At 40.3% G+C, this 23,344-nt stretch overlaps 1 protein-coding gene across 8 annotated transcripts in view; it reads left to right on the top strand.

Annotated features, from left to right (window-relative positions):
• Positions 1–23,344, top strand: part of ENOX1 (ecto-NOX disulfide-thiol exchanger 1) — a 375,855-nt gene that overhangs the window by 331,399 nt on the left and 21,112 nt on the right. For 7 of the 8 annotated variants that reach the window (XM_027674315.1, XM_027674313.1, XM_027674320.1 and 4 more), the window contains 3 exons: positions 2,383–2,567; positions 17,068–17,175; positions 21,804–21,860. In XM_027674315.1, coding sequence (XP_027530116.1) covers positions 2,383–2,567; positions 17,068–17,175; positions 21,804–21,860 — 350 coding nt within the window. The remainder of the gene's footprint in view (positions 1–2,382; positions 2,568–17,067; positions 17,176–21,803; positions 21,861–23,344) is intronic. The other variant, XM_027674318.1, reaches the window with a different exon arrangement.

Raw genomic sequence — 23,344 nt, 5'->3', positions numbered from 1 at the left:
CTTTATAGGTAGGGCACTCTGAACCTCAGCTGAATCTGGGTCACAGCCCACGTTTCACTGGGGAAATACAGAAGCCTTATGCCTTTCACCTGTACAGCTGCTCTCGTAAGTTTTTTAAGAACTGGAATAGATTATGGTGAGTTACTGCTCCCAAGCTACTGTAAAAACTTGAGTACTTGCATGATGGTCTCCATTCCTGTTCTGAGAGCAGAAAGGTAGGCAGTTTCTAGATACAATTTAGTATTACATTAAAAAAAAAAAAGGTTTAAATTTTGTGAGAGTCAAATTGGTAGAAGAGAATACAAATGACAGAGAGACTTTGTCCTGTAGTGACAGGACAAGGGGAAACACTTATAAACTGAAAGAGGACAGGTTTAGATTGGACATAAGGAAGAAATGTTTTAGGATATTTTAGGATGAGGGTGAGACACTGGCACAGATTGCCCAGAGAAATTAGGGATACCCCACTCCTGAAAGTGTTCAAGGTCAGGTTGGATGGGACTTCAAACAACTTGATCTGGTGAAAGGTGTCCATAGCAGGTTAATTGTTCTAGATCATCTTTAGAGGTCCATTCCAACACAAACTATTTAATTTTTACTTGAATTTTTGTTAGACTGAGGTTTCTATTTGCTTGGCCTCCTTTTTCTTGTTTTGTTTTTTTTTTCCTCCTTTCTTTTATTATAGCTTATTTGCTCTTATAAAGATAAAAAAATAAAAAAAATATTTCATTCTCTTATTTGCCCATTGGACTCATCATTGCAATTTCTTAAGGGTAAATTTTGTCATGGAAGGATGATTGCATGCTTTTTAGAACTATTTAGTTTGATGTAGCAATACTGTTACTGTTGCTAAATCTTCCAGAGAGATTCTGTAAAATATCCAAATTAAGCGCAGTAACCAATCCATGTCTATATTTGACTAGTAGCTAACTGTACTTTATTTTGAATAATGCACTTGTACTATTTTAAAACTAGTAAAAATGATCTGAGATCAAGGTAGATTTGTCTTACCAAAGATAACACATGTTTATTGCTATTGAAATATTGTGACATTCTATTTAAATGCTGGTATAATTTCACAAATGTGCTGAATCATGTTATCATGGGGAACAGGGGTCTCTTATCTGCAGCAGGTCTAGTCAAGAGGTGCCTAACATTAAATGGAATTAATATACAATTTCCTATAATTTGGAGTTTAATCATATTGCTGTGGGTGGGCAAGAAAGAATTCTGTGATACCAAGTCTGAAATTATTTAATCAGGAATGTAAATCAGTTTTGTGCTTCACTTACCAAATGTTGATAGAATTGGCTATAGTAGATTGTTGTTTTTTAATTACAGATGCTCTGTAATGTTGTTGTGTTATCAGGTTCCAAGAAGGAAAATAGTACAGTATGGCAGTTTGCTATGCCAAATGACCACTGCTACTGCCAAGTATAAATACTACCAGGAGTAGGTTCTTCTGTGGGATAACCACATCCCTAATTAATGAATGCCACCCTTCCCTATATGTATTTATGTTCAGATAATTTATTTAAATAATGTCCCTACAACATGCTTTATAGCCTTCTGCCTTTTGCTACACAAATTTTAGCTTATATTGCAGACTGTGCAAGTCATTTGGCAAATGTAATTTCCATCCCTGCATACTAATCGATTTCTTCACAAACACCTGCTATCAGTTATGATAATAAAAATGCCATTCTAAATTGAAAAGGGGCCAAATGGAGCTTCCTAAGGAAATGACTTAAGTGTCTTTCAATGCCTTTAATGTAGTAATGTTCTTGTAGTGCCAACACGTTTTTTCAGCATTTGCATTTTATATAATTTTACTCTATTACATCATTTTCCTGTCTAAATGGTTCCTCATAACTGTTGCTACAAAGTAGTTCATCACAAGGCTGGAGAGGAATATCTGTGTTACCTCTCTTGTGGGACTAAATCCACCAATTTTACATATGGAAAATTCCTTAGCACAGGCCTGATTGGAACATCTGGCCACTACACTAGTATTAATACTAAATGGCTGTATCAATTCCTGTAACATCACTGGGAAAATGTTGTAAAGTTGGTTGGTGCCTTGCCCTTGAACCACATGCCAGTTTCTTCCTAAAATATAAGCCTAAATTTAGCAGGCAGATTGCAAGTAGCGTTTGAATTATCCAGGGTCATTTTATGGCTTCTTCCATCCCAAAAAATAACTTCCCAGAAACAGTCTTTGCCAGAACCTAATCATTTTCAGCTCTGCTGGGTCTTGTCTCAGCTCTGAAATGTCTCACTGGCTTTCAGCTGTATTGTCATCTCCCCGGACAGTGTCCTCTATATTATTTGTAAGGAAACAATCCGTTTTACTGATTTCTTCACATTTTCATTTTCTCTTAGCTCTAGCTGCCCAAGCGTATGCGCTAAAGGAAGAGAACGATAGTCTTCGATGGCAGCTGGATGCTTATAGGAATGAAGTGGAGCTCCTGAAACAGGAGAAGGGACAGCTCTTTCGAACAGAAGAAAGCCTTACAAAGGACCAGCAGCTGCAGTTCCTACAGCAGACAATGCAAGGCATGCAGCAGGTATTGCTAAGGAAGAGAAGAACAGGTCTTCAATTTTAAGAAAGTGGTACCATGGGGCTGTGCTGTACTCAAGACTTATTCATTAAGGTCCTGATTTCTTTTCAGAGTCAAAAATCTTAGGGACATTAGATGGGGGAAAGGGGAGGAGGATTTGGGGATATATTTAGGGATAGTCATTTTGGGAATTCATAAACTGTAAACCCACTGATCATTCAAGAAACTTTCTTATGCATTTGCTAGTTAGGAGAAAATTACTCTATTGCTCTCCTCACTTAATCCAATTGGCCCTAGTTTTGCACAAAAGTTAAAAATTTTGTCCAGTGTATCATAGTTGACGTTCTGTGATGCCTTCATTTGCATTCATCTGCATCTTTCTTTTTGCTCTCGTGTGAGGGTGACTGAGACGTCTCCAGCTTGTCCAGACTACTCTGCTGCTGACTTGCAAATGGTTAGCAGCATCAGTGCTATCTCCTGAGCTCTTATCATTTATGCTGACCCATGGACATAACCTTTTCATTCAGCCAGTTTTTTAAGTGGCTTAGTGCAGCAGCAAAGCTTTTTCTCTGACACCAGTCAATGAGAAACTGTAGTATGTCCCTGCAGGGGCAAGAGGTGTCAGTTTATCATAAGTATTATACCCTATTTGTTAGTGTGCTCCTGACGTTGTGCTGGGCAAGTACTTGGCAAGTACTGCTCCCACTGCTTTGTCTGACATCCACTCACACATGAGCAGCCCTCATTCAACATGCATGTCTACAGCATCTTCCCTTCCCAGGCACTTGTTAAGATGGTACATGGCAAAATGCAAGGTCAGTGGCTCACTGAAACACTGGATTGTGCTCCCATCTAGAATGGAGCTTCTCTAGATGGCACTGCAGAAGTTAATTTTGCTTCCTTCATCTGTTCCCTGAAGCTGCTCATGCATTCCTTGTCACCCCCCGTTATTAGATTCCAGAAGGGGACAAGCTGTACCTGCTACTCGACTGTACTAAGCTGCTTTTGACACAACCCAGGAGATATTCATTGGCGTATGACCTGCCAACTGGGTTAGGAATTGCATGGCTATCATGGTACCCATTGAATCCAGTGAGTCTGCAAATCCCAGCTAACACCAAACAGCAGAGCACGAGACAACCCTACACATACATTTCTATGAACATAAGCCCTTTTAAGCCTGCAGAGTTTTACAAAATTAGGGTGATTTACTGTATAGTGGAATAATTCTGAACAAAATATTTAGAAAATAAAAAATAAGTAATTGATAATTCAGGAATAAAATCTTTCCCAAACTTCAGAATTAAGTCAGAAGTACTTGAGGTTTCCATATACTATAGATAAGTTTGAGGTCTGTTTGTAGTCTTATCCTTATATAAATAGATACTTAAATATCACTGGTTTTATTAAATTTAACATAGCATATATAAAGATTGTGCTATATTCCATCCTGGTGCTAATTCTCTATTAAAATTAGTGAAAAGTGGGCATAAAATAATACTAAATAAAAATGCTAGAGCCATAGCACCCATTATGCGTTATTATAGTTTCCTACCTGGGGTGTTGGATGAAGACTAATCAAGTCTGTAGAATATAGATTTCTGTTGAACCTCAAGCAAATGTTAATAATGCAAATCAATAACAGCAACTCTGTTCAGCTAGCCGTGGACACTGTGGTCCTTATTCCTCTGAGAGTTTCTATGTTCGTGACAGTTCTGCGGTGAGGTTCTCAATTTTTCTAGTTTGCCATCTCAGGGTCAGACCTCCTTACTCCCAATGGGATATAATTAGAGATGGCCCAAGGAGCTGGAGAAGACACTGCAGATAATCCAATCTGACAATACGCTGAGGAGAGCAGCAACACAGAAGCACGGGAGGTGGAGTTCAGAATGTTTAGTGGGAAATTATCAGTCAGTTAAGCAGCTGGATGATGGTTTTGGATTTCAATAATTAGCCATAGTCATGACATCCTGTAACCTTTGTGCTTTTCATGCAGTTCATGCATGAATATTTAGAAATAAACCTTTGATTTAGGTAGACTCAGTTTTATCTCAGCTTGGTTTTGTAAGTGTTGAGAGATGACAACCTTAGCTAAAATCCATCAGTATAGCAGGTGCTCAGCATCTATGGAAATCAGTCTCACTATGAAATATTAAATATATATCTGGGACTTGAATATAAATAATTTAACAAGAAGACCTGTATTCCCTTTTATCCTTTTGTATATATTAAAATTAATTTCAGACAAGGTAAACTGAATGCCATTGAATTCCTGAACCCTTCATATATGTCAGCATTAAAAAAATATATTTCTCCTTCTTCTTTTCTTTTCATTTCCCCCCACTTTTTCATACACTTCTTCTAACTCTGAAAACTAGAGAACAAGTGATTAGAGCTGCAGCCTGAAAAGCAGATTTATCTGAGAAAAAGTGGATGCATTTTCAGAATCAAGACATTTTTTTGTAAATATATTTGATGCCAAACAGTAGCAAATAACACAACACCAACGTATTTTTAATGTACTTCTACCATCTGGATGTATTTCAGGATTCTTTCCTACATTTGCAGGACTGATGAAATGAATGTTTATTTTCTGTTCCATCACTCCTACTGATCCAAAGTAACATCAGCAAAATCACACAGATGTTCGCTGATGAAGTATACCTTATGGGCTGTAGCAGCAACCTCCTTATTTACTGTGTCTAAAAAAAGAAAATCCTTTGGACTAATGACATTGAACTTATGGGGGTTTTAGTCAACTTCATCCATAAAACTGTGTCACAGTTTAATTTCATACACACTGTGAGATCTCAAACAAATGGAAACAATGTCTTGTATCCATGGTAACAAATGAGATACACTTTACCTGATTTTGAGATGGAAATTGAATTAACTTGTCATTGCTGCATAGGTGGTATTGCCTTCAATTTATTTCTATATGAGAACACACATACCAAGATGATCACTTCTTGAATGGCTCTTTTTCCAGCAGTGTTTGGTATTCTCTGACAAAGTCTGTATTAGAGAAAGTAAACACAAGAAAGGATGTTTTAGTTGTAACTATTTTTACAACACTTCACAGCACAGCTGTAAGAATTTTTTTAGTCTTGTCTCTGTCTGAAATGTTTTACCAGATACATGACTATAGATAACACAGAAAATATCACCCCGTAGTGTTGCTTAATTCTTGCAATTATAAGGCTCAATTTTCAGTGGATATATAATTTCTCCAAATTGTAACCATTGAGTTTAGCACATTCCATGTGGAATAGCAAGCAGAATTCTTTCAAAAAAAATTCCCAACAAAATCTTTCAGCCATTCCAAGAAAAAAGCGAGAAAAATATAATTTTATTGTATATTGTCCATCAAATATGATTCTTGAGGAAATGCACTTGCCACGTTTATGCTTTCAAACAGGGGCTCAGAATTCGACAGTGAGTCTCTATTGAATTAATGATGTGGTTTCCAGATCCTTTATAAAATCTATCTGAAATTGATAATGTTAGAAAGCCTTCGAAAAATGTTGATTTGCCACATAGGAGATGACACTCATTAGCATATGTCCAAGTAAATTTTAGGGTTTAGTGGTCATCCAGGGTTGTTCATGAACCACTTCCATAGCACAGCCATCAGTGCAATGTTTTAAGCCTCAAGTTAGTCCTAAGTCTACAGAGCACACTGTAGCATGGCTCTCTAATTTAACAAGTTCCCTCTACCTTTTTTGTCAGGCTTAACTGGCCAAGGTATGGGGTTGTGCTTGCATAGCTGTACTGATTCCTGAACTGGTGCTTCTGCCAATAGACTGTTAGTTCTGCATGGTACTTCATTGCATTATGGAAATGTATGATAACGTTCTTTCTTCTCATAACTTCCTGAGCACGATGGGCTGAATTTAAGCTCCTGCAGGCAAAGGTGTCATCCAGAAATCCCCATTTAAATCATACTTCCATCTATGCAATCTTCAGGAAACGTACACAAGTGCCTACAGCTCTGCTATTGCACATGCTGGGGTGTGTTGGGGACATTTAAGAGGCACCACTTTGCCCCCATCACCTTAGAGGCCTGATTCATTGGCTGAGCTTGGGATCATACTCCTAACAGACAGTGACAGCACAAGCTCCCCTTCGTTGGCAGTGATACATTAAAGCCTAGCCATGGGGTTATTGCACAAGCAGGGGACACACAGCAGTGCCTCTCGTAAAATTAGTGCTCTAGGTGGAAGCAAAGAGCCAATGGAACAGTCATGGGGGATAGGGCTGACAAAAAGGCTGATACGCTGCTGTGGGTGCCGTTGGCTTGGTTAGCTCGGCATATCTCAGCAGGAGACTGAGCATATTCTGGCCGTGCTGATTGACCCACATGGGTATCACTCTGATGAAGCATGTTGAAAATCCACTTTTGTCTTATCTTCTTTTTTCTCCCCAAACAATTCCAGTTTCACTTGAATCTCAATGCAGATTGTGAGCCTGAACACACAGAAGCCGGGAACTGCCAGAACCACTGCCTGTGCCTTTTGCTTTGTATACCTCAGAGACCCTTCCCTGTTCAGTGCCGCAGGCAGAGAGTACACAGTTAATCATCACCTATTCAATACCTTCCTGTCCTTGCTGTTCAGTATGCAACTCAAGGTCTTTCTGCAAAGGCCACATTGCTCCTGACATTTCCTACCTTCTGAGGACTAGCTTTTGCAGTTTACTAAGCATTTAGCATGTAAAATAAATAGCACATGCACCTGAGACTTACACAGCTTTTTTAAAAGGCTTTGATAAATGCCAGATGACTAGCAATCATAAAACCACAGAGTCATTTAGGTTGAAAAGAACCTTTAAGATCATCAAGTCCAACAATTAACCCAATACTTCTCAGTCCACCCTAAGCACCACATCTACACATCTTTTAAATATCTCCAGGGATGGTGACGCCATCACTTCCCTGGGCAGCATGTTCCAATGTTTGACCACCCTTTCAGTGGAGAAATTTTTCCTAATATCCAACTTAAACCTCATTTCAGGCTTTCAGTGTTCATCCAGGGTAGGACAGTTTGGTCTGTGGTACACCTCACTGTTGTGATCGGGAGGGTGAGAAGAGCTGCTGGAGTGTATTGTAGCACCCTCCTTACACTCACTGCTCCCTCAAAGGAGGATGGTCATGGTACAAATTTGATGATGACGACTGTGATGTGCACACAGTTTCCACCGTGCCATCACTGGGAGATGGATTAGGACTCTTTTGTCTAAGTGAGGTGGCACAAGAGTGATCTATCATGTTATGAAGCAAAATCATGTACCCCTAAAATACAGTAACTGTTCTGAGTAGAAAAGCCAGAGGTAGCTAGTGTTGGCCTCACCATGGTGCCTTTGAAATGAATTGGATTTCTACCATTCCCAGCCAATGGAGCAGAGCCAGTCCATTTTCAGATGTCCTTGTAGAGCTAGCAGAAGTTTTTCTCTACAGGAAAAGATGGCATTGCTCAGGTCTTTCTTCCCCTTTTTTCATAGCTTTTTCTCATAGATGTAATAGAAAAACTTACTATTCCCATGGTCCACAATCTTTCAGTGGGAGCAGAGACAAAACGCACATTTTTGTGCAGGAGGTTGCAAGAGATAGTAGGGTAGGGCATCATGAGGACTTTTCTCCTCATCAATCTTTTAACCAATATACTAGCTATTAAGTTCCAATAAGCCTCAGCTGGCATTGAGGTCTGCAGCTCTCAGATCCTTTACACGTTCTTAGCAGTCACAGCCATTCCTTTCTGTCACATACAAACTTCCTGAAATATCAGAAGTCACAGACACAAATGCTGTTGGCTGAAAGTCGCTGAATCTCGTGCTGTGTGAGTGCCATGACCATTACAACAACCTTTAAATATAGAGGTCCTAGTAGCAGTTTAGTGCTGAAATTAACATCATTGTTGAATAGATTGAGCATGTTATGGCTATATTTATTAATATAGCCAAAGTGCAGAGGAGATTTGTAGTCTTTTGACTCACTTTGCAGGTGAATGCCCATCAAACAGGAGCTGGGCTGTTGATCTACATGCAGCTCTTCACCAGCCCTCTTTCGTCACTGCAAACCCCATGATCCATCCAAATAATGCCATCCACACGGCCAGGGACACAGCCAATCCCTGAGAGGTGGGAGGGATGAGAAACATTGCACTATTACATTGTGTTTCTTTTTAATCCCTTTAAAAAAAATCCACAATCATACTCTTTATTTTAATAATTTCTTGCTGCAACATGGCTAACTTCCTTGAGGGCTCATTTCTAAAGCTTCTTTGACTTGTCTTTCACATTCTCCTGTTTCCTTGGTGATTTGTCAGGCCTCATCAGCATCTTGTTACTAATGCATATTTGCTCAGCTGGGAAGTCACTTTCTCATTATTCAAGCCTGCCATGTGCTGGCCATTTGCGATATGAAATCTTGTCTGTCTTACAAAAAGAGAAAACACTCTTCCAGACAGTCCATGGGAGTACTAGGAGAGGGATTTGTATTTTTATTTTGCAACTGGTTGATTTCATTTTAATTCATTATTTCTTTTCCTTCTAGCTAAGATAGATTCTGAAAAGAAATATTTACCATCCTTCTCCTTATTTGTGAACAGCTTCTAAGAATTTTGAAGCACTTATTTTCCTTGCTGATTTTTGTCCTCTACCAACTCTAACTTCTTTTCTTTGTATAAAATAAAGTTAAAAAAGACGAGCAAGGTTTTACTTGAGGAAATAGCAAAAAATATAATAAACCCTCAGAAACTGCTATCGTAAGTGAGTCCTTTAATTTTTAGGTGAACTCTGCAGGCATTTCAATGCCTGTGATCTCTGATTCTAGTGTAGTTTAGGGGAAAGGGCTTCGCTTTTGCACACATGAGAACTGCTTTCCAGGGTTACTGTTTTATACGAGTGCCTTGGTTTCATTGGGACTGAAAAAAGTAGCCTTGATTGGGATACCACCTGCCTATATGAGACATGTAAGTTTCACCTTTCTTTTAGGCACCTAGTGAATCAGATGTTCCCATTTTTTCCTGTATAGGGATATCTTTACTATAGGTAGTAAGTGGAGAGTAATATGAGTATGCTGCTCCCACACATTATGTGGATAGGAACTCAGTTTGCTTGAGTTCACTGGGTGTCTAAGACAATCATTCAACTGAGTTGGTTCATTTGAGCTGTATAAGACCATCCCTCTTTGACTGATACACTAATTTCAGAAGAGTTTGCTGCAGATCGTTTCTGGACACTCTGCAACTACTCCATAAATGGGAAAGCCTTTGCCTCATTCCCGTGGCTGAACAGGATGTGTTTGCTGAAACTGCCTGCATAACTTGTGATCAAAGTCAGCGCTCACACCTCAGAGGTGTTCTTTTGTCTGCTCTTCTTTACCACCCTTTCTTTAAGGTCTTTGTAACCTTTTCATGCTTCATTTCAAGCAGCTGTAGAGAAAATCATAAACAAAGTAGCAGGGGCTGGACCATTCAGCAATATAACTGCTAAACTTGTGGCAAATGCTGATTTTCTTTTTTCATTATTCTGTCAGCCTTACAGTATCCTAAGTACAGCCTCAGGCTCTGTTGTGGCTTCTGATCTGCCTCGGTTTTGTTTGCATGCAAAGTTGATGGTTTCATGCTGGAAATCATGCATTCCTTCTGAGATCCTTGTCTGTCCTACTAGGCGTGGGGTGTGACCACACTTCTAGATATATCCATAATTTATATTCAAATGTACCCTGCCTTTTGAGGAGCAATGAAGACCTCTGGACAGGGAGGAGGAGAAGAAAGAGAAGGAGTGTTTCATGGCTGCAGTGGTACACAACAGCAAGCTATTACTTTCCCTTTAGGGCTTCTCATATATTCTAAGGCAGTGTGTGTTGTTCAGTCGTTAGCATTCTTGGCCACACTGGTACTGCATTGTACACATCCTGAGTAATTCAGCTGGTTTCAATAATGCCATCTATATTTAATGTTTCAGAAGCTGCAAAGATTGGTTTAAGATGGTAATTTTCTGTCTGCACTTTTGAGATCTATGCAATATGGGTGGTACTGAACTGTCTCTGGCAGAGATTCAGCCAGAGGTGGGAGGTGGGAGTGTGTGAAAAAAACCCCAACAAAATAAAACACAAACCCTCTTCTCTCCCACAAATGAAATTAGCTAACCACTTATTATGTACAGGGAGGATTTGGTCCTCATGAATGAAGGAAGCTTAACATAGGAGAGTGATATTTACCATTTTTACTCAGATCAGTTTCAGAGTTGCCATTGGAAACAATGTCTTGCATTTTTGGGGGAATCTAAAATGCATTGATTGATATGGATAGACAACCAGGAGATTAATTCTCTTCTGCTTTCCCATCTTTTCTCTGGAAATAGCAGTTAGAGGATATTAGTGATGTCTACCAGTCTGATCTGGTCCTACTACACAGCTTCATCTCAGGGTCAACCTGGCAGCCATGATAACAAATGCTTTTGGTTGCATATAGACCAGTTGAGCTTCCAGACTGGTACTGGTGGAGCTCTAGGCTCTACAGGTGTCTCTCTCCAGGATCATCGGAGCTGCAATGATGCTGTGATATGGTTTTCTGCTTCCTGACACTTGGATTTTGGCTCAAGGAAAAGACACTTGCGCAACTTGCAGGGCACTCTCAGAGACCCAAAGAACTGCACACTAAGGACATGGAAGACACCAGAAGAATAAGCCAGGTATTTCCTGGCTGTGTAACTATGAAATCTCTCCTTTGCCTCATGACAGTGGGGAACTGCTGTCTGAATGCCGTGGATATGTCACAAAGCTGGAGATATCAGGGCTTAAAGGAAATGGCCAGAGACCAAGATGGAAAAAAGGGGCACTTGTATGGCTGTGGTGGCCGTAGCTGTGTGGCTAAATGGGCACGAGGGAAACTCTGGCAGAAAGGCTAGGTGAGATGGCAAAGCAGGTGGAACAGTATCAGACAGCAAAACATTAAAACCAAGAATAATTTTTTAATTTTGATTGATTGTGGTATATACTTGCAAGCAAACTGAAGGGCAGAAGAAATACCTATAGGATCAATTTTTAATAAGCACAAATATATATGAAAACCAAAGTAATTCTGAATACCATCATCTTGAGATCATTCATTATAATCTTTATGGAGAGGCTATCTGTTTATAAGCAGGCATGACAGCAGTCCCTGTTATGAAACTTGTCACATTCCTCCTAGTGTAAGATCCTCTTCCCATTTGCTTCTAACTTTGCCAAACATCAGGTATTTGTGCTGAAATTTTTCAGGCTGTTCATTTGTCTTAGGCTGATATTTTTTTTCCATTTGAATATATTTCTTCATTTTCCAAAATAAGACTAGAAGAGAAAAATATGCTGTTTGGCACGTATAACTCCATGTTACAACTTCTTGGTGGCAGCATCGACCACTCAGGAAAAAGAAATACCCAAACCTGATCCATGCAAAATTAGCAGGTTCTGCAGCTTTTAGGGATAAATATGAGGGAGAGAAAAAGAAAGTTAAACCCCCAAGGGTTGGCTACAAATTTTAAATAATTTTATCATCTTTGAGGTTTGGATGGGAAGGTCCCACTTCTGTGAATGAAAAATCTTTTGTATGACTGGGAATATGATGTCTTAGTTAAAGATATTCTGCTTTCCACCTCTGTGAAAATAGGACCCTTTGAAAGTGTGAGCCTTTGTACCCACAGTAAGCCTTCAGTAGTTGACAGTTTAACCACTAAGACTGCAGGAAGATTTTATCTCATATCAAGCACTTTAAAGCTCATACTGCAATGAGAATGCACACTCTCTTACCCGAGGGAACCTGAGCATGTTGGATATTTTCCTGGGATTCCTGTTCCTCGCTGGTCCAGAGCCAAGAACAAAGATGCAGAGCATCACATCTCTCTCTCTCATGCTCTCAGTGTCTTCCACACTAATTCCTCCCATGCTCAGACAGTTTTGGAAAAATATATTAAACACAAAACAGGAAAAGTCAAGATCAAAGGAAGAGGTATATAATTAGACTAAATTACAGTGGGAGATCACAGTGGGAGATGTGAAAATAAAACAGTGGAAGTTTGTGAGCTGATCTGCAGTATGTCAAATGTGGCCATGGAAGAACCATGGGGAGAGGGTGGGTAGGATGGGGAAGGAAATAGCAGTTCAGTTGTGTAACAAGTTCAACCTATAAGTCAGACTTGATTTCCCCTTTGTAACAGACATTCAGTACTGAAAAGGCTATTCAGGGTCACGATAGACTGAAAACTCACTTGGGATCTTCCAGATGGGAGTTTATGTTGTTCAGAATGACAGCCTCTAGGGTTTCTCCCAGAAGCTGAAGTAAAATCTCTGAAACAGGTTAAAGGTAGTCTGGCCACACTAGTGAGACATAACTGCTCAGAAAAGGCTCTGAAATGGGGGCAAAGGGTCCTTTCTAATAACAACCCTTTGCCATGTTCATGTGTGTAAGGTCAAACAGGTTGCAGCTGCAAAAGAGAGGACATTTCACCACCTGCTGCTAGGTGACACATCTGCTTCTCAAACCTCAGGTGTTTCAGCTAGTGACCCTTGAAAGGGTTTATGCCATATTTCTAGTACCTTGTGTTCTCTGCTTCTCTTCTGAGTCCTGGAGTCCATTCTTTCTAAATTGCAGACATCAGCTAGATCTATCCTAGGTAAAACTTAATGGTCAGCTGTAACATGAGTTTACATGGGATAACTAAAGGGGGTTACTAAGCAAGTTTGCAGACAACACAAAACTGGAAAGAACTGTTGACTCCCTTGATGGCAGGGAGGACCTGCAGAGAGACCTCAACAAATTAGAGGGCTGGGCAATCACCAGCCACACGAAGTTCAACAAGGAAAAGTGCCAGATTCTGCACCTGGAATGGATCAATCCCAGATGTTCATATAGACTGGGGAATGAGATGCTGAAAAGCAGTGCCACAGAAAGAGACCTGGAGGTCCTGGTCGATGGCAAGTTGAATATGAGTCAGCAGAGCCCTGGCAGCCAGGAGGGCCAAATATGTCCTGAGGGGCATCAGGCAGAGCATCACCAGCCGGTCAAGGAAGGGGATTGTCCCACTGTGCTCTGCACTGGGGCTGCCTCACCTGGTGCAGTTTTGGGCACCAAAATATAAGAAAGATATTAAGCTATTAGAGGGCAATGAAGATGGTGAAGGGCCTTGAGGGGAAGCCGTGTGAGAAGTGGCTGAGGTCACTTGATCTGTTCAGCTTGGAGGAAACTGAGGGGAGACCTCATTGCAGTCTATTACTTCCTCCTGTGTGGAAGAGGAGGGGCAGGCACCGATCTCTTCTCTGTTGTGACCAGTGACAGGACCCAAGGAAATGGCCTGAAGTTATGTCAAGGGAGGTTTAGGTTGGATATTAGCAAAAGGTTCTTCACGAGGGTGGTTGGGCTCTGGAACAGGCTCCCCAGGGAAGTGGTCACAGCACCAAGCCTGACAGAGTTTAAAAAGCTTTTGGATGATACTCTCAGGTACATGGTGTGACTCTTGAGGATAGCCCCGTGCAGGGTCAGGATTTGGATTCAATGATTCTTGTGGGTCTGTCATGGTTTGAGAGCCCTAAAATCCAATTCCCTAGTTCTAGCCCCCCTCCCACATCTCAACCCAGTGTGAGATGGGTTTCGAGACACCCCACGAGACTCAAAATGGGGGGAAAGGGATATATATTACAATACACTGTACAAATAAATATTATAGTACACTACATACACAATCTCAACTATCTCCACCATGACATACAGTATTTACAATGGATCAAATCACTTCTCCCTTCCAAATAAAAGTCCAGGAGGGAAGAAGGAGAAAGATCCTTTCCTCTCTCAGAGCAGCAAGTCTTTCTAGAGCAGCAGCAGTTTCTCTTTCTCTCTTCCATGCAGGAGCTGTAGCTGGATCTTTGCCAATACACACGAGGGGATATCCAAGCCCCTCAGCCCTTCGTCTCCAAACGAAGGTCTCACCCGTGGACTGCCAGCAGGGACAAAACTTGCTTCACCATGGTCATATCACGAAGTGCAGGGGCATCTTCGTGAAAGTCCCTTCCTCAGGGGATTCACCCCTGAGTCAGAACGTCTTGGGCAGCTTTCAGTTGAAGGCCTTTGCCTCAAGAGTTCTATCAGAGCTTCTGTGCTCTGATCTCAGGCTGCTAGCTTCTCAGCAGCAGCAAGGGGGGGGCCCCAAGGTCACCCCCCACACACATTCCATCGGCCGTCCTGGTCCAGCTTCCAGGACGTCTCCGAGCTTCTTAGCTCCTCTTTCAGCAGTGCTGCTGCATTTTTGGACTTCCATCCAGTAGGAGTCCACCTCCTCCATTTTAGGAGGTATCTCAAAGGAGTTTGGGGTGCTTGGTTGAAGTCCTTACCCCAAATTCTCTCTCTGAACTTAGTTCTGCTCTGTCTCTCTCCGTTAGAGATCTCTGTGTCTTCTCTGACTGCATGCTGTCTGTGCTGTTTGTTCTTATCTCTTCTGGCTCTCTGCCACTGCTTCTCCGTTCACTGCTGCTCTGCTGCTGCTCCGTCTGTCCACTCACGGGGGAGAAAACTCCTTCAGCTTTCTAACTACAGGTACTTAGTCCAGTTTAACACTGTTCCAAGTCCCTGCAGCCCCCAGCTGGGGGCTGGGGGGACCCAGCCCCCCAGTGGGGTTCCTGCTGCTTCTCCTCGTGGCTTCACAACATGGCCACCTCTCTTTCCTACAACAACAACTACTTTCTTTTCTGGTCTAAGTGTGATATGTTTATATTTTGCAGGACCGCTGATTGGGTCAAACCCCAAGGGTCACCACCCCCTCGGGGGTTACCACTTTCTTAGCTCCAGGGGGGGAAACTGTTTCCCCCCACCACAGGGTCCCTTCCAACTTGGCATATTCTGTGATTCTGTGATTCTGTAAAGGTCCCTTCTGGGGACCTACATAGGTATCACTGTGTGACCTATGACAATATACACAAATTCAGTGTATCATTTGAAAATGTAGGAAGTAGTACCCAACAGGCAAGATTAACACAACCCTGGTCAAGAAATGCCAAAGTAGAGCTTCCTACACAAAAGTTGGTTGGGCATGAGCCTCAGTGGAAGATACCTAGTTATTTCATGGAAAAGTCTCAAAATTTGAAATGCTCTTGTGCTGTGGTACAGTGAATACATATACTAGAATGTCTCCTGAAGGCTCCCAGGGAGCAGTCTAGGCGGCAAGATCCATCAAAAAGCTAACTAACCCAGCTGGACTGCAGAGTGTGTGAGATATAATCAGACATATACTCACATGTATTTTTACTTCAGTGGCTGAATTAATCCATCATACTGATGTTCACTTACACAGAAATACACTACTAATAACTCCACAAGTCCCTGAAATGTCACCTGTTTCCTAGCTGCCCTGAAAACAATACTGACACCACGTCCTTTGATGCCTGGGACTACCAGTGCAGTGGAAGAAGGACTTTTTCTAGGTTTGCTGTCTGTAACTTACAAAGATGCTGAACACCTGCAACATCAGTTTGAGTCCGTTACCAGCCTAAGCTGGTAACTAAGCTTTAGATGTAGGTACATGGTTAGACCACTAATGCATGCTAGTAAAGCAATTAGTCATTCAATTAGTCCTTAAAAAGAAGTGTGCTTACAAGCAATATGTTGCCCCAGCAGAACATAGTTTCCTTTCTTGATCACTAAGGGAATACACCATAAACTTCTTTTTTTAACCTCACGTTTGTCTGCTCTTGCTCTTCAGCAGTGTCTGACATTCTTCACATCAATATAAAAATACATAACTGCTTCAGAATTAATTAAATCTACTGACCTGTTCTTGACAGTCACAATAAATCTATGCAGAACCTAAAGCTAGCCAAGACCAGGAGATGTGGGCTTTTAAATATGCTCCTGCATCCCAGAATTCTCTTCATAAAAATAGATTTTGGTCATAGCTTTTTGTTTTGACAGGTAAGCAGTCTTCCTGGCTGATATATTGATTGTAGGGCATCAGTCTTCCTGATCTAATAAAATATCACAGCACGAAAGAAAAAAAAAGGAAAGCTTTTGTCTTCTTGGCAAGTCAGTCTGAAAGCTTTCCCGAATATTGCTTTGCATAGAATGAAAATGGCTGTGGGCCAATGACTAATTATATTAAAGGGCTGGGCTTTTAAATTATTTATGTACCATAGTGTTTACCCCAGTATTATTAAAACCACTGCATATACTTCTACAAATAAGATTTTGGTTCAGATGAATGTGACAGTCACTCTGTGGGTGATGTAGCAGGAGTTTCTACTTTAATGTAATAAATAGCTTAATGCACATTAACAGATACATTACTCGTGGAGCACTGCTGCAGAAGGAGATGCAGATGAAAATAATTTACCTCTGGTCCATTTAGACACAGCAGATTATGCAACAATAATAAATGTAGGAGCAGACTGCAAAATATTGTTTGAAATGAGGATTTATCAAACTGAGGATTTAAAACTGCTTTGGATCCAGATGATGCTAACCAGAAACTTTTCTTTGTGCAGCAATTGTTGAGCATACAGGAAGAATTAAATAACAAAAAATCTGAACTGGAGCAAGCAAAGGAAGAACAAACACATACTCAAGCAATGCTTAAAGTCCTGCAGGAACAGGTGAGTGGTTTGGCAGGAGAAAAATGCTGGCTTAGGCATGCTAAGAGGGTGGAAGTCTCATGGCTTCACCTCCAAAATCCACAGGATTCTGACCATGTAATATGCTGTGAGTAAGACATAACCTTATGTGACCTGTATGTCTGTTCTGATTAGGCTAACAGAGAGTTTGAGAAAACAGAGTGAAAAGGGACCCTTACTTTATACTATCCAATATTGAAATTCATGTCTTGAATAACATTTCCTCTTAGGTATTCTACATAGATACCAGTGATGTGTGTTTTCACTCTGACTTTAAAAAAAAATATTGGGTGAGTTAAGTATACCTGAAACAAAACATTTGTTCCTTCTAAGATTAGTATTCAAAAAAAAAAAGTTTTGACCTCTCCTGTGCAATTCATTTTTATATGAATATATAAAATAATGGCATTATTATAATGTCAATAAAAAAGTAGTTAATACACTTATTTAAGCAGTGAGAAGCAAATCTCTGTAAATCTGATTATTACATCTTCTTTGACGCTAAGGTGTTCTATGACACTGAGAAGTATATTTGATAGTATTGTTTTATAAGCATGGTAAGATGGATACTTACACAGCAAAAAGAAAGTCTGGTCCTAGATCTGTAAATCTAGAGAAGAAACAGTGCATTGTGTGCAAGCACAGTGTGCACAAATACATGTTGTCTCAATAGACCACATGGCATGGACACACTGAAATAGCAAATACCCACCATTGTGGCACAGCCACAGTCTTTGCTTTGAGACCTTATTTTAATCCTTTCTGCATAAACTTTGAGCTAAAATATTTGATGACTTAGTTAAGTATTTGCAGTTTAAAGTCTGTGGAATCTGAATTGCTTAGATGGCAGAGATTCAAACTGCTGGTGGTTCTTTTGTTCAAGATTTTTCAGCATGTATGTCTGAATATGTCATCAGACAGATGCATGCATTTAATGTACATATTGGGAAAACTAAATTATGCTTATTTCAGATTTTTTTAATGTTTGTCACAAAAGCTGTAACATTTTTCACATTTAACATTTGTCTTTGAACATATCTAGTGACAAATATATTCTACAAACTAATAATTTAGATTCTAGAAGCTTTGCTTTTATGTTCAGATACATATTTTAGCATTTATGGTTACAGAGATAACTTAAATGAGAGCTGATGCAAGAGTGTAATACAGAAAATGCAATGAGGAATAATGGATTTGGTAATGACAGAATCTTTATAAACACAGAATCCACCAGGTCTCTTGAGTTAATTGCATCTCATTTCCATTTTCACATGGCATTCAAGGTATAGCATTATAAAGTACTTTAAAAAAAAAAAGAAATTGCATGAAGTTATTTTATGTCTTTGTAGCAATTAAATGCTAGAAAAACATATAGGAAGATCTTGCAATGTGAGGCCCAGCAGGGACCACCGGGGCAGACTTCTGAATCTCCGCAGACTCCTACTAATTGCAAATCAAATGTGCGCTCATGCTAGGCAGACAGGAGAAACAGTAGTTGGAAAAAGGCGGGAGAGATCTGCGTTTCTCTTGAGAATTAGCTCTGAAACACGCCTAAGGCCAGGACTGTAATAACCAGAATTTCTAAAGAGTGCTAGGCAGCCAGTGTGCTTCTCCAAGAACCCTGAACAAGTTCAAAAACTTTCCAGAACAGCAGAAACCATAGCAGTAATGACCCCCCCTTGCCAAGGCTCACAGCTTTTCTTTACAAGCACCACAGCTTATCTGTGTGTTTTATCCACAATGAGTATTGAAAATCATTCAGCTGAGCCAGGTATTTATTTTATTTCAAAAATAAATAGTGCAGGACTCCAGCCTTGACCGTATGGCTTGGTTTTGTGATAGGTTTGCTAAAAACTACCTTTTCATCCCAAGTTGGCAGAGGGATCCCACCTTGCCTTACTGAGGGCATGTTTGCTCGGAGAGGTGCAGCTGTGTCCGAGCATGGTTGTTCCATTCACCAACCCAGTCACATTCAGGCTGGGATGTCCTGCTGGGAGAAGTCCTGTTTGCTTGTGCACCATTTTGCACTGCTGTAGTCAAAAGGCTTCTGGGTCAGATCCAGCACATGACCGTCAGCTCTGGTTGTCTGAGGGATTCACGTCCACTTGTTTGAGTCAGATCTACCACACTGTAGTATTAGATTTATCAGAGTCTTCTGACTCCTCATCCCTTCTCCTTCTAGGTAGGCCCTTCTTTGTTACTGGCACTGGCTCAGTGTGTTGCCTCAGCAAACTCTCTGCTGGTAACATCACACTTGCCATCGACCTGCAATGGAGTCAGCCTAGAGGGTAAGGCAAGTCCTGCTTTTCCAATATTGTATATTTTTTCTGAGCTTCCTATTTCAACATTTCTCTATTTAGCATGTGAGAAAATAATATAATTTAAATATTAATTTAGAAAAAAAAACAATATTGGAAAAAAAGATACTTCATCCCTTTAGCCTTTGAAAATGCAGCTGCACACTTTCTACCCTTAAGTTTTCCACCATTATCTCCACTGGTTAGCCTCCATCTCTTACTGCGGTGGTCCTAGTCCAGACATGGATGCTAGCACCTTCTTGCCTGAGCTCTGGAATCCTTTTCAGAGTGTAGCACGCAATAAAAGAGATGGAAAGGCTCAAGCATCCTCTCTGCATTATATTAACTGGTGAAGCAGTGCCAGGGCGATGATGGTGGGAAACCACGGTGAGGTGAAAGCCTGCTGGACCAATGTAGGCTGGAGGCTGAGCCCACTCTCCTGTCAAATGTACATGTGGCTGATGGGAGAATGGTGTGTCACCAGAAGAACACATGCAAAGCATTGACAAGGAGCCAGCAGCCACCAAGGAGTGATGGCACTTTATCAACCTGGAAAAGGAAAGGCGAAAAGTAAGTGATGAGCAGCATTCCTTGAGCACTCAGGATATGGCACTGGCATGCAGATGAGTAATTCACATTCAGATGAGTAATTCAGCTGAACCCAATAGGACTGCTCATGTGAGGTGAATTTCCATAATGAAGAATTGGTAGAATCAGGAAACAGCTCTTTCCGTCACACTGTGATGCAGAAATACCTAATTCTGGTATTGGACTGGAAGTAGCTATGCCAGGTTGTTCCTACCAGCAATCCTCAGGATGGTTATTTTTTTCAGTGTAGGGAAAACACATAGCCTTTATTGGAAATGCACCACCCTGCTGTCAGAATAAATTGCAGACTTTTCAAGGGTATTGAAAGATGAGCTTCAGTGAATTGAACCAGGGCACTTGATGAACCTGCAGTCCCCAGCTATCCTTTGTACTACTTTATCAGGAATTGTTGTCCCCTTCCCTCTTCATCAGGACTGCTTTAGTGGCTTGAACAGCAGTTCCTGAACTGGTGCAGTTTACAGCCCTGCGTAATAATAAGGTATGAACAGACCATGGCCTGCTTACCTTAATAGTCAAATTGGAAACTGTGACAAGTTGGAAACTGAATCACACTCACTTCAGCTGTTGATGACACATAGCAAAAGTACAATGGAAGTAACCTAGCTGCCCTAGGATGGTAGTTCACCAACGCTTCTAAGACAAACATCTAATCGATACATAACAGAGTCCCACTTCACCCGGATTTTAGGACTGTTGTCAGTCAGAGCCACAGCTGTAGCGTCAACAGTTACATCAAGCCCAGCTTCTTTGGCAAAAAACAAGGAATTCAGAGGAAACTTCTGTTTACTGTTCCCCATCCCTCCCCCCCAACCCCCAGATACCTATTCTGAATTAAGTTAGAATAAAAGGACAACTCTTCGGAGCTTTACCTAAAGAGCAAATGGTTCTGGGAGCTACATTTAAGTGTACAAACCTCCATGGCTTACAGGCTCAGGAGAGCTGCTGTGTCTCCTCCTTGCTTTGTTTGCTCAGTCACAGAATGAACAACAGCATATTTCACTGTGGCTTGAGATGTGAGCAAGGACTTTCCTAAAATCTCCTGAGAGCGATCTTTACACTCCCTCGTGTAATCCTGGATTTTCCCCATAACGCTAATTCAGGAGGGAAAAAAATATTTGTTCAGGTCATATATTTGCAGTGTCTCCTCAGCTCTTCCTGCCACTGGTTAAATAAAACATCGGTCCTTCTCCTCACCTCCTTTTCCATATCCAGGAGCCAAGAGTTATTTAGATGCTTCCTCAGAAAGACAACATATAGTAGCACTTTGGCACCTTAAACAGCTCAAAATAAATCATTCAAAAGTAATTGTTAGCAAAACACTATTTAGCTAGTAGCAACTCACAAACATTGTGAAGTTTAAATTAATAGCAACAACAATGGGAAATGAAATTGTTTATTATTCTTGAGAGCAAATTCTGTACACTTTTTATGCCTTGAAACTACTTTCTAATCTTATTATTTAAAAAATAATGACCCAATCTTATTATTTTTCTTTTTTCTTTTTTTTTCCCCAACCTATCAAGCCTTAAGTACATTGGTTTCAAAATGGTTTGAACAAAAACTCATTAGAATTATATGCTCCATCTGTTTTTCTCATTGGAAGCTTTATAAAATGCTCTTTCAAATAAATCAAAGATAACTGTGTGAAATACTCGAGTAATGTGCTTCTTTTGTTCTGTTTTGTTTTTTGTTCACTCTTTGCAGTTAAAAAGCGCCAAGGAATTAGCAGAAATCAATGGGCATGATGAATCTCAAGCAAATGTAGGTACAGCTGTCTATGTACAGATTTAGATATATGCATGTGTATGGTCTGAAATTTACTATTTGTGTCTTAAAGCTGATAGAATGGCTGAATGATTTGCACATCAGGTTTGAAGTGCCTGTTTTTTCCTTGAAGCCACAGGTTCAAATCCCAGCAAACTTCATTTCGAGGTAGATAAATTGGGTTCCGTGCAATTTACTTTGTAGGATTTATTTGGATGAGACTTTAACAACCAATGTCCTACTTGCTATATGTGGGTGTTAAAGATACCATGGAAACAACTGCAAAAGAAATGGTTTTCCTTAGTGTCTTGTCCAGGATTACTCAAGCTACAAAGTTATACCATTTGTTTCTGTAGCTGCCACCTTGAGCTGGGCAAGTCTGGCCATGTTTCAGTTCTGAGTGAAGTGATTTATATAGGTGTATAATTCAGAAACAGTTAATTTGCACAAGAGGACTAAATTAATTCATTGAATCATTATTTTGTGCAACAACATGAAAGGACTGTTAAGGTCATGTTTTTGAAACCTGCTGCCAAAAAAAAAGAGCTTCTGTTATTCCCTTAATGATTGCAGTCAAAATAGCAATTTCCATAAGGGGAGAGAGAAAAAAAGGGTAACTTTTGTGCTATATTTGTCATCCAAACCATGCAGTCTTGTGCTTTGTCATAAATATATGAAAATTAAAACTGATTATATACAATATTTTCCTCCTAGACAAGAGAACTAGCAACAGTTTAAACACTAATATATTTTAACATCTATTTTAGTCCATCTATTTTAGTCTAATGGCTCAGCCCGGAAAACAGATATATTTTAAACCTGAACAGAAGGCTCAAATTTCATGAACTGCTTAGTGATAAGGAAATGCTGTCCTCCTTTTTTTAATCCTTTCCTGAAACTCATTCATTGTGGTCCGTTTCTGCAGTGAAGTCAATAGAGCCTCATAGCTCTCAGCATTTGGACAGAAGACATTCAATATTGTCTGATAGCTCCAACAAATCTGCAACTGTAGTCTGTCTGCACAGCGTCCCATTGCCCCTTCGAAAGATTCTATTGGCAAAACAAAAATACATTAATCCAAGGATGATCTTGAAATACTCATATATGCTGCCTAAAAACTAGTATTGTACAATAGTTGATTGCAGGTTTCCTAAAGGAATATATAAATGTATGGCTTAGAAACTCTCTAAAGGAACTTGCTTCCTTTAGAACTTTACAACCAAAACTGTGGATGAAACTATGTTCTGCAGTATTGAAATGTTTTAAAGGAAAATTACCTGAATGCTTCAACTTTTATCATTCTGGCTCATATGTAACTGGATAAACAGAAGAGCTTGATTTTTATGTAATATGGAGGTTGAAGTAGGCTTGAAAGGAAACATTTTGATTGTGTAGGGAGAGTGCTTCAGTACATCCTTCCCAGATATCTAAAGAAAAATATTTCAGAATCTTTGGTTAACAGTAAATTTTTAAAAATGTAG

Source organism: Neopelma chrysocephalum, unplaced genomic scaffold (genome assembly GCF_003984885.1).
Source record: "Neopelma chrysocephalum unplaced genomic scaffold, ASM398488v2 Primary Assembly neopelma1_25, whole genome shotgun sequence".
In the NCBI taxonomy this organism is placed as follows: domain Eukaryota; kingdom Metazoa; phylum Chordata; class Aves; order Passeriformes; family Pipridae; genus Neopelma; species Neopelma chrysocephalum.
Note: the sequence above shows the minus strand (reverse complement) of the source record. Positions and strands in the feature narration are given on the sequence as shown.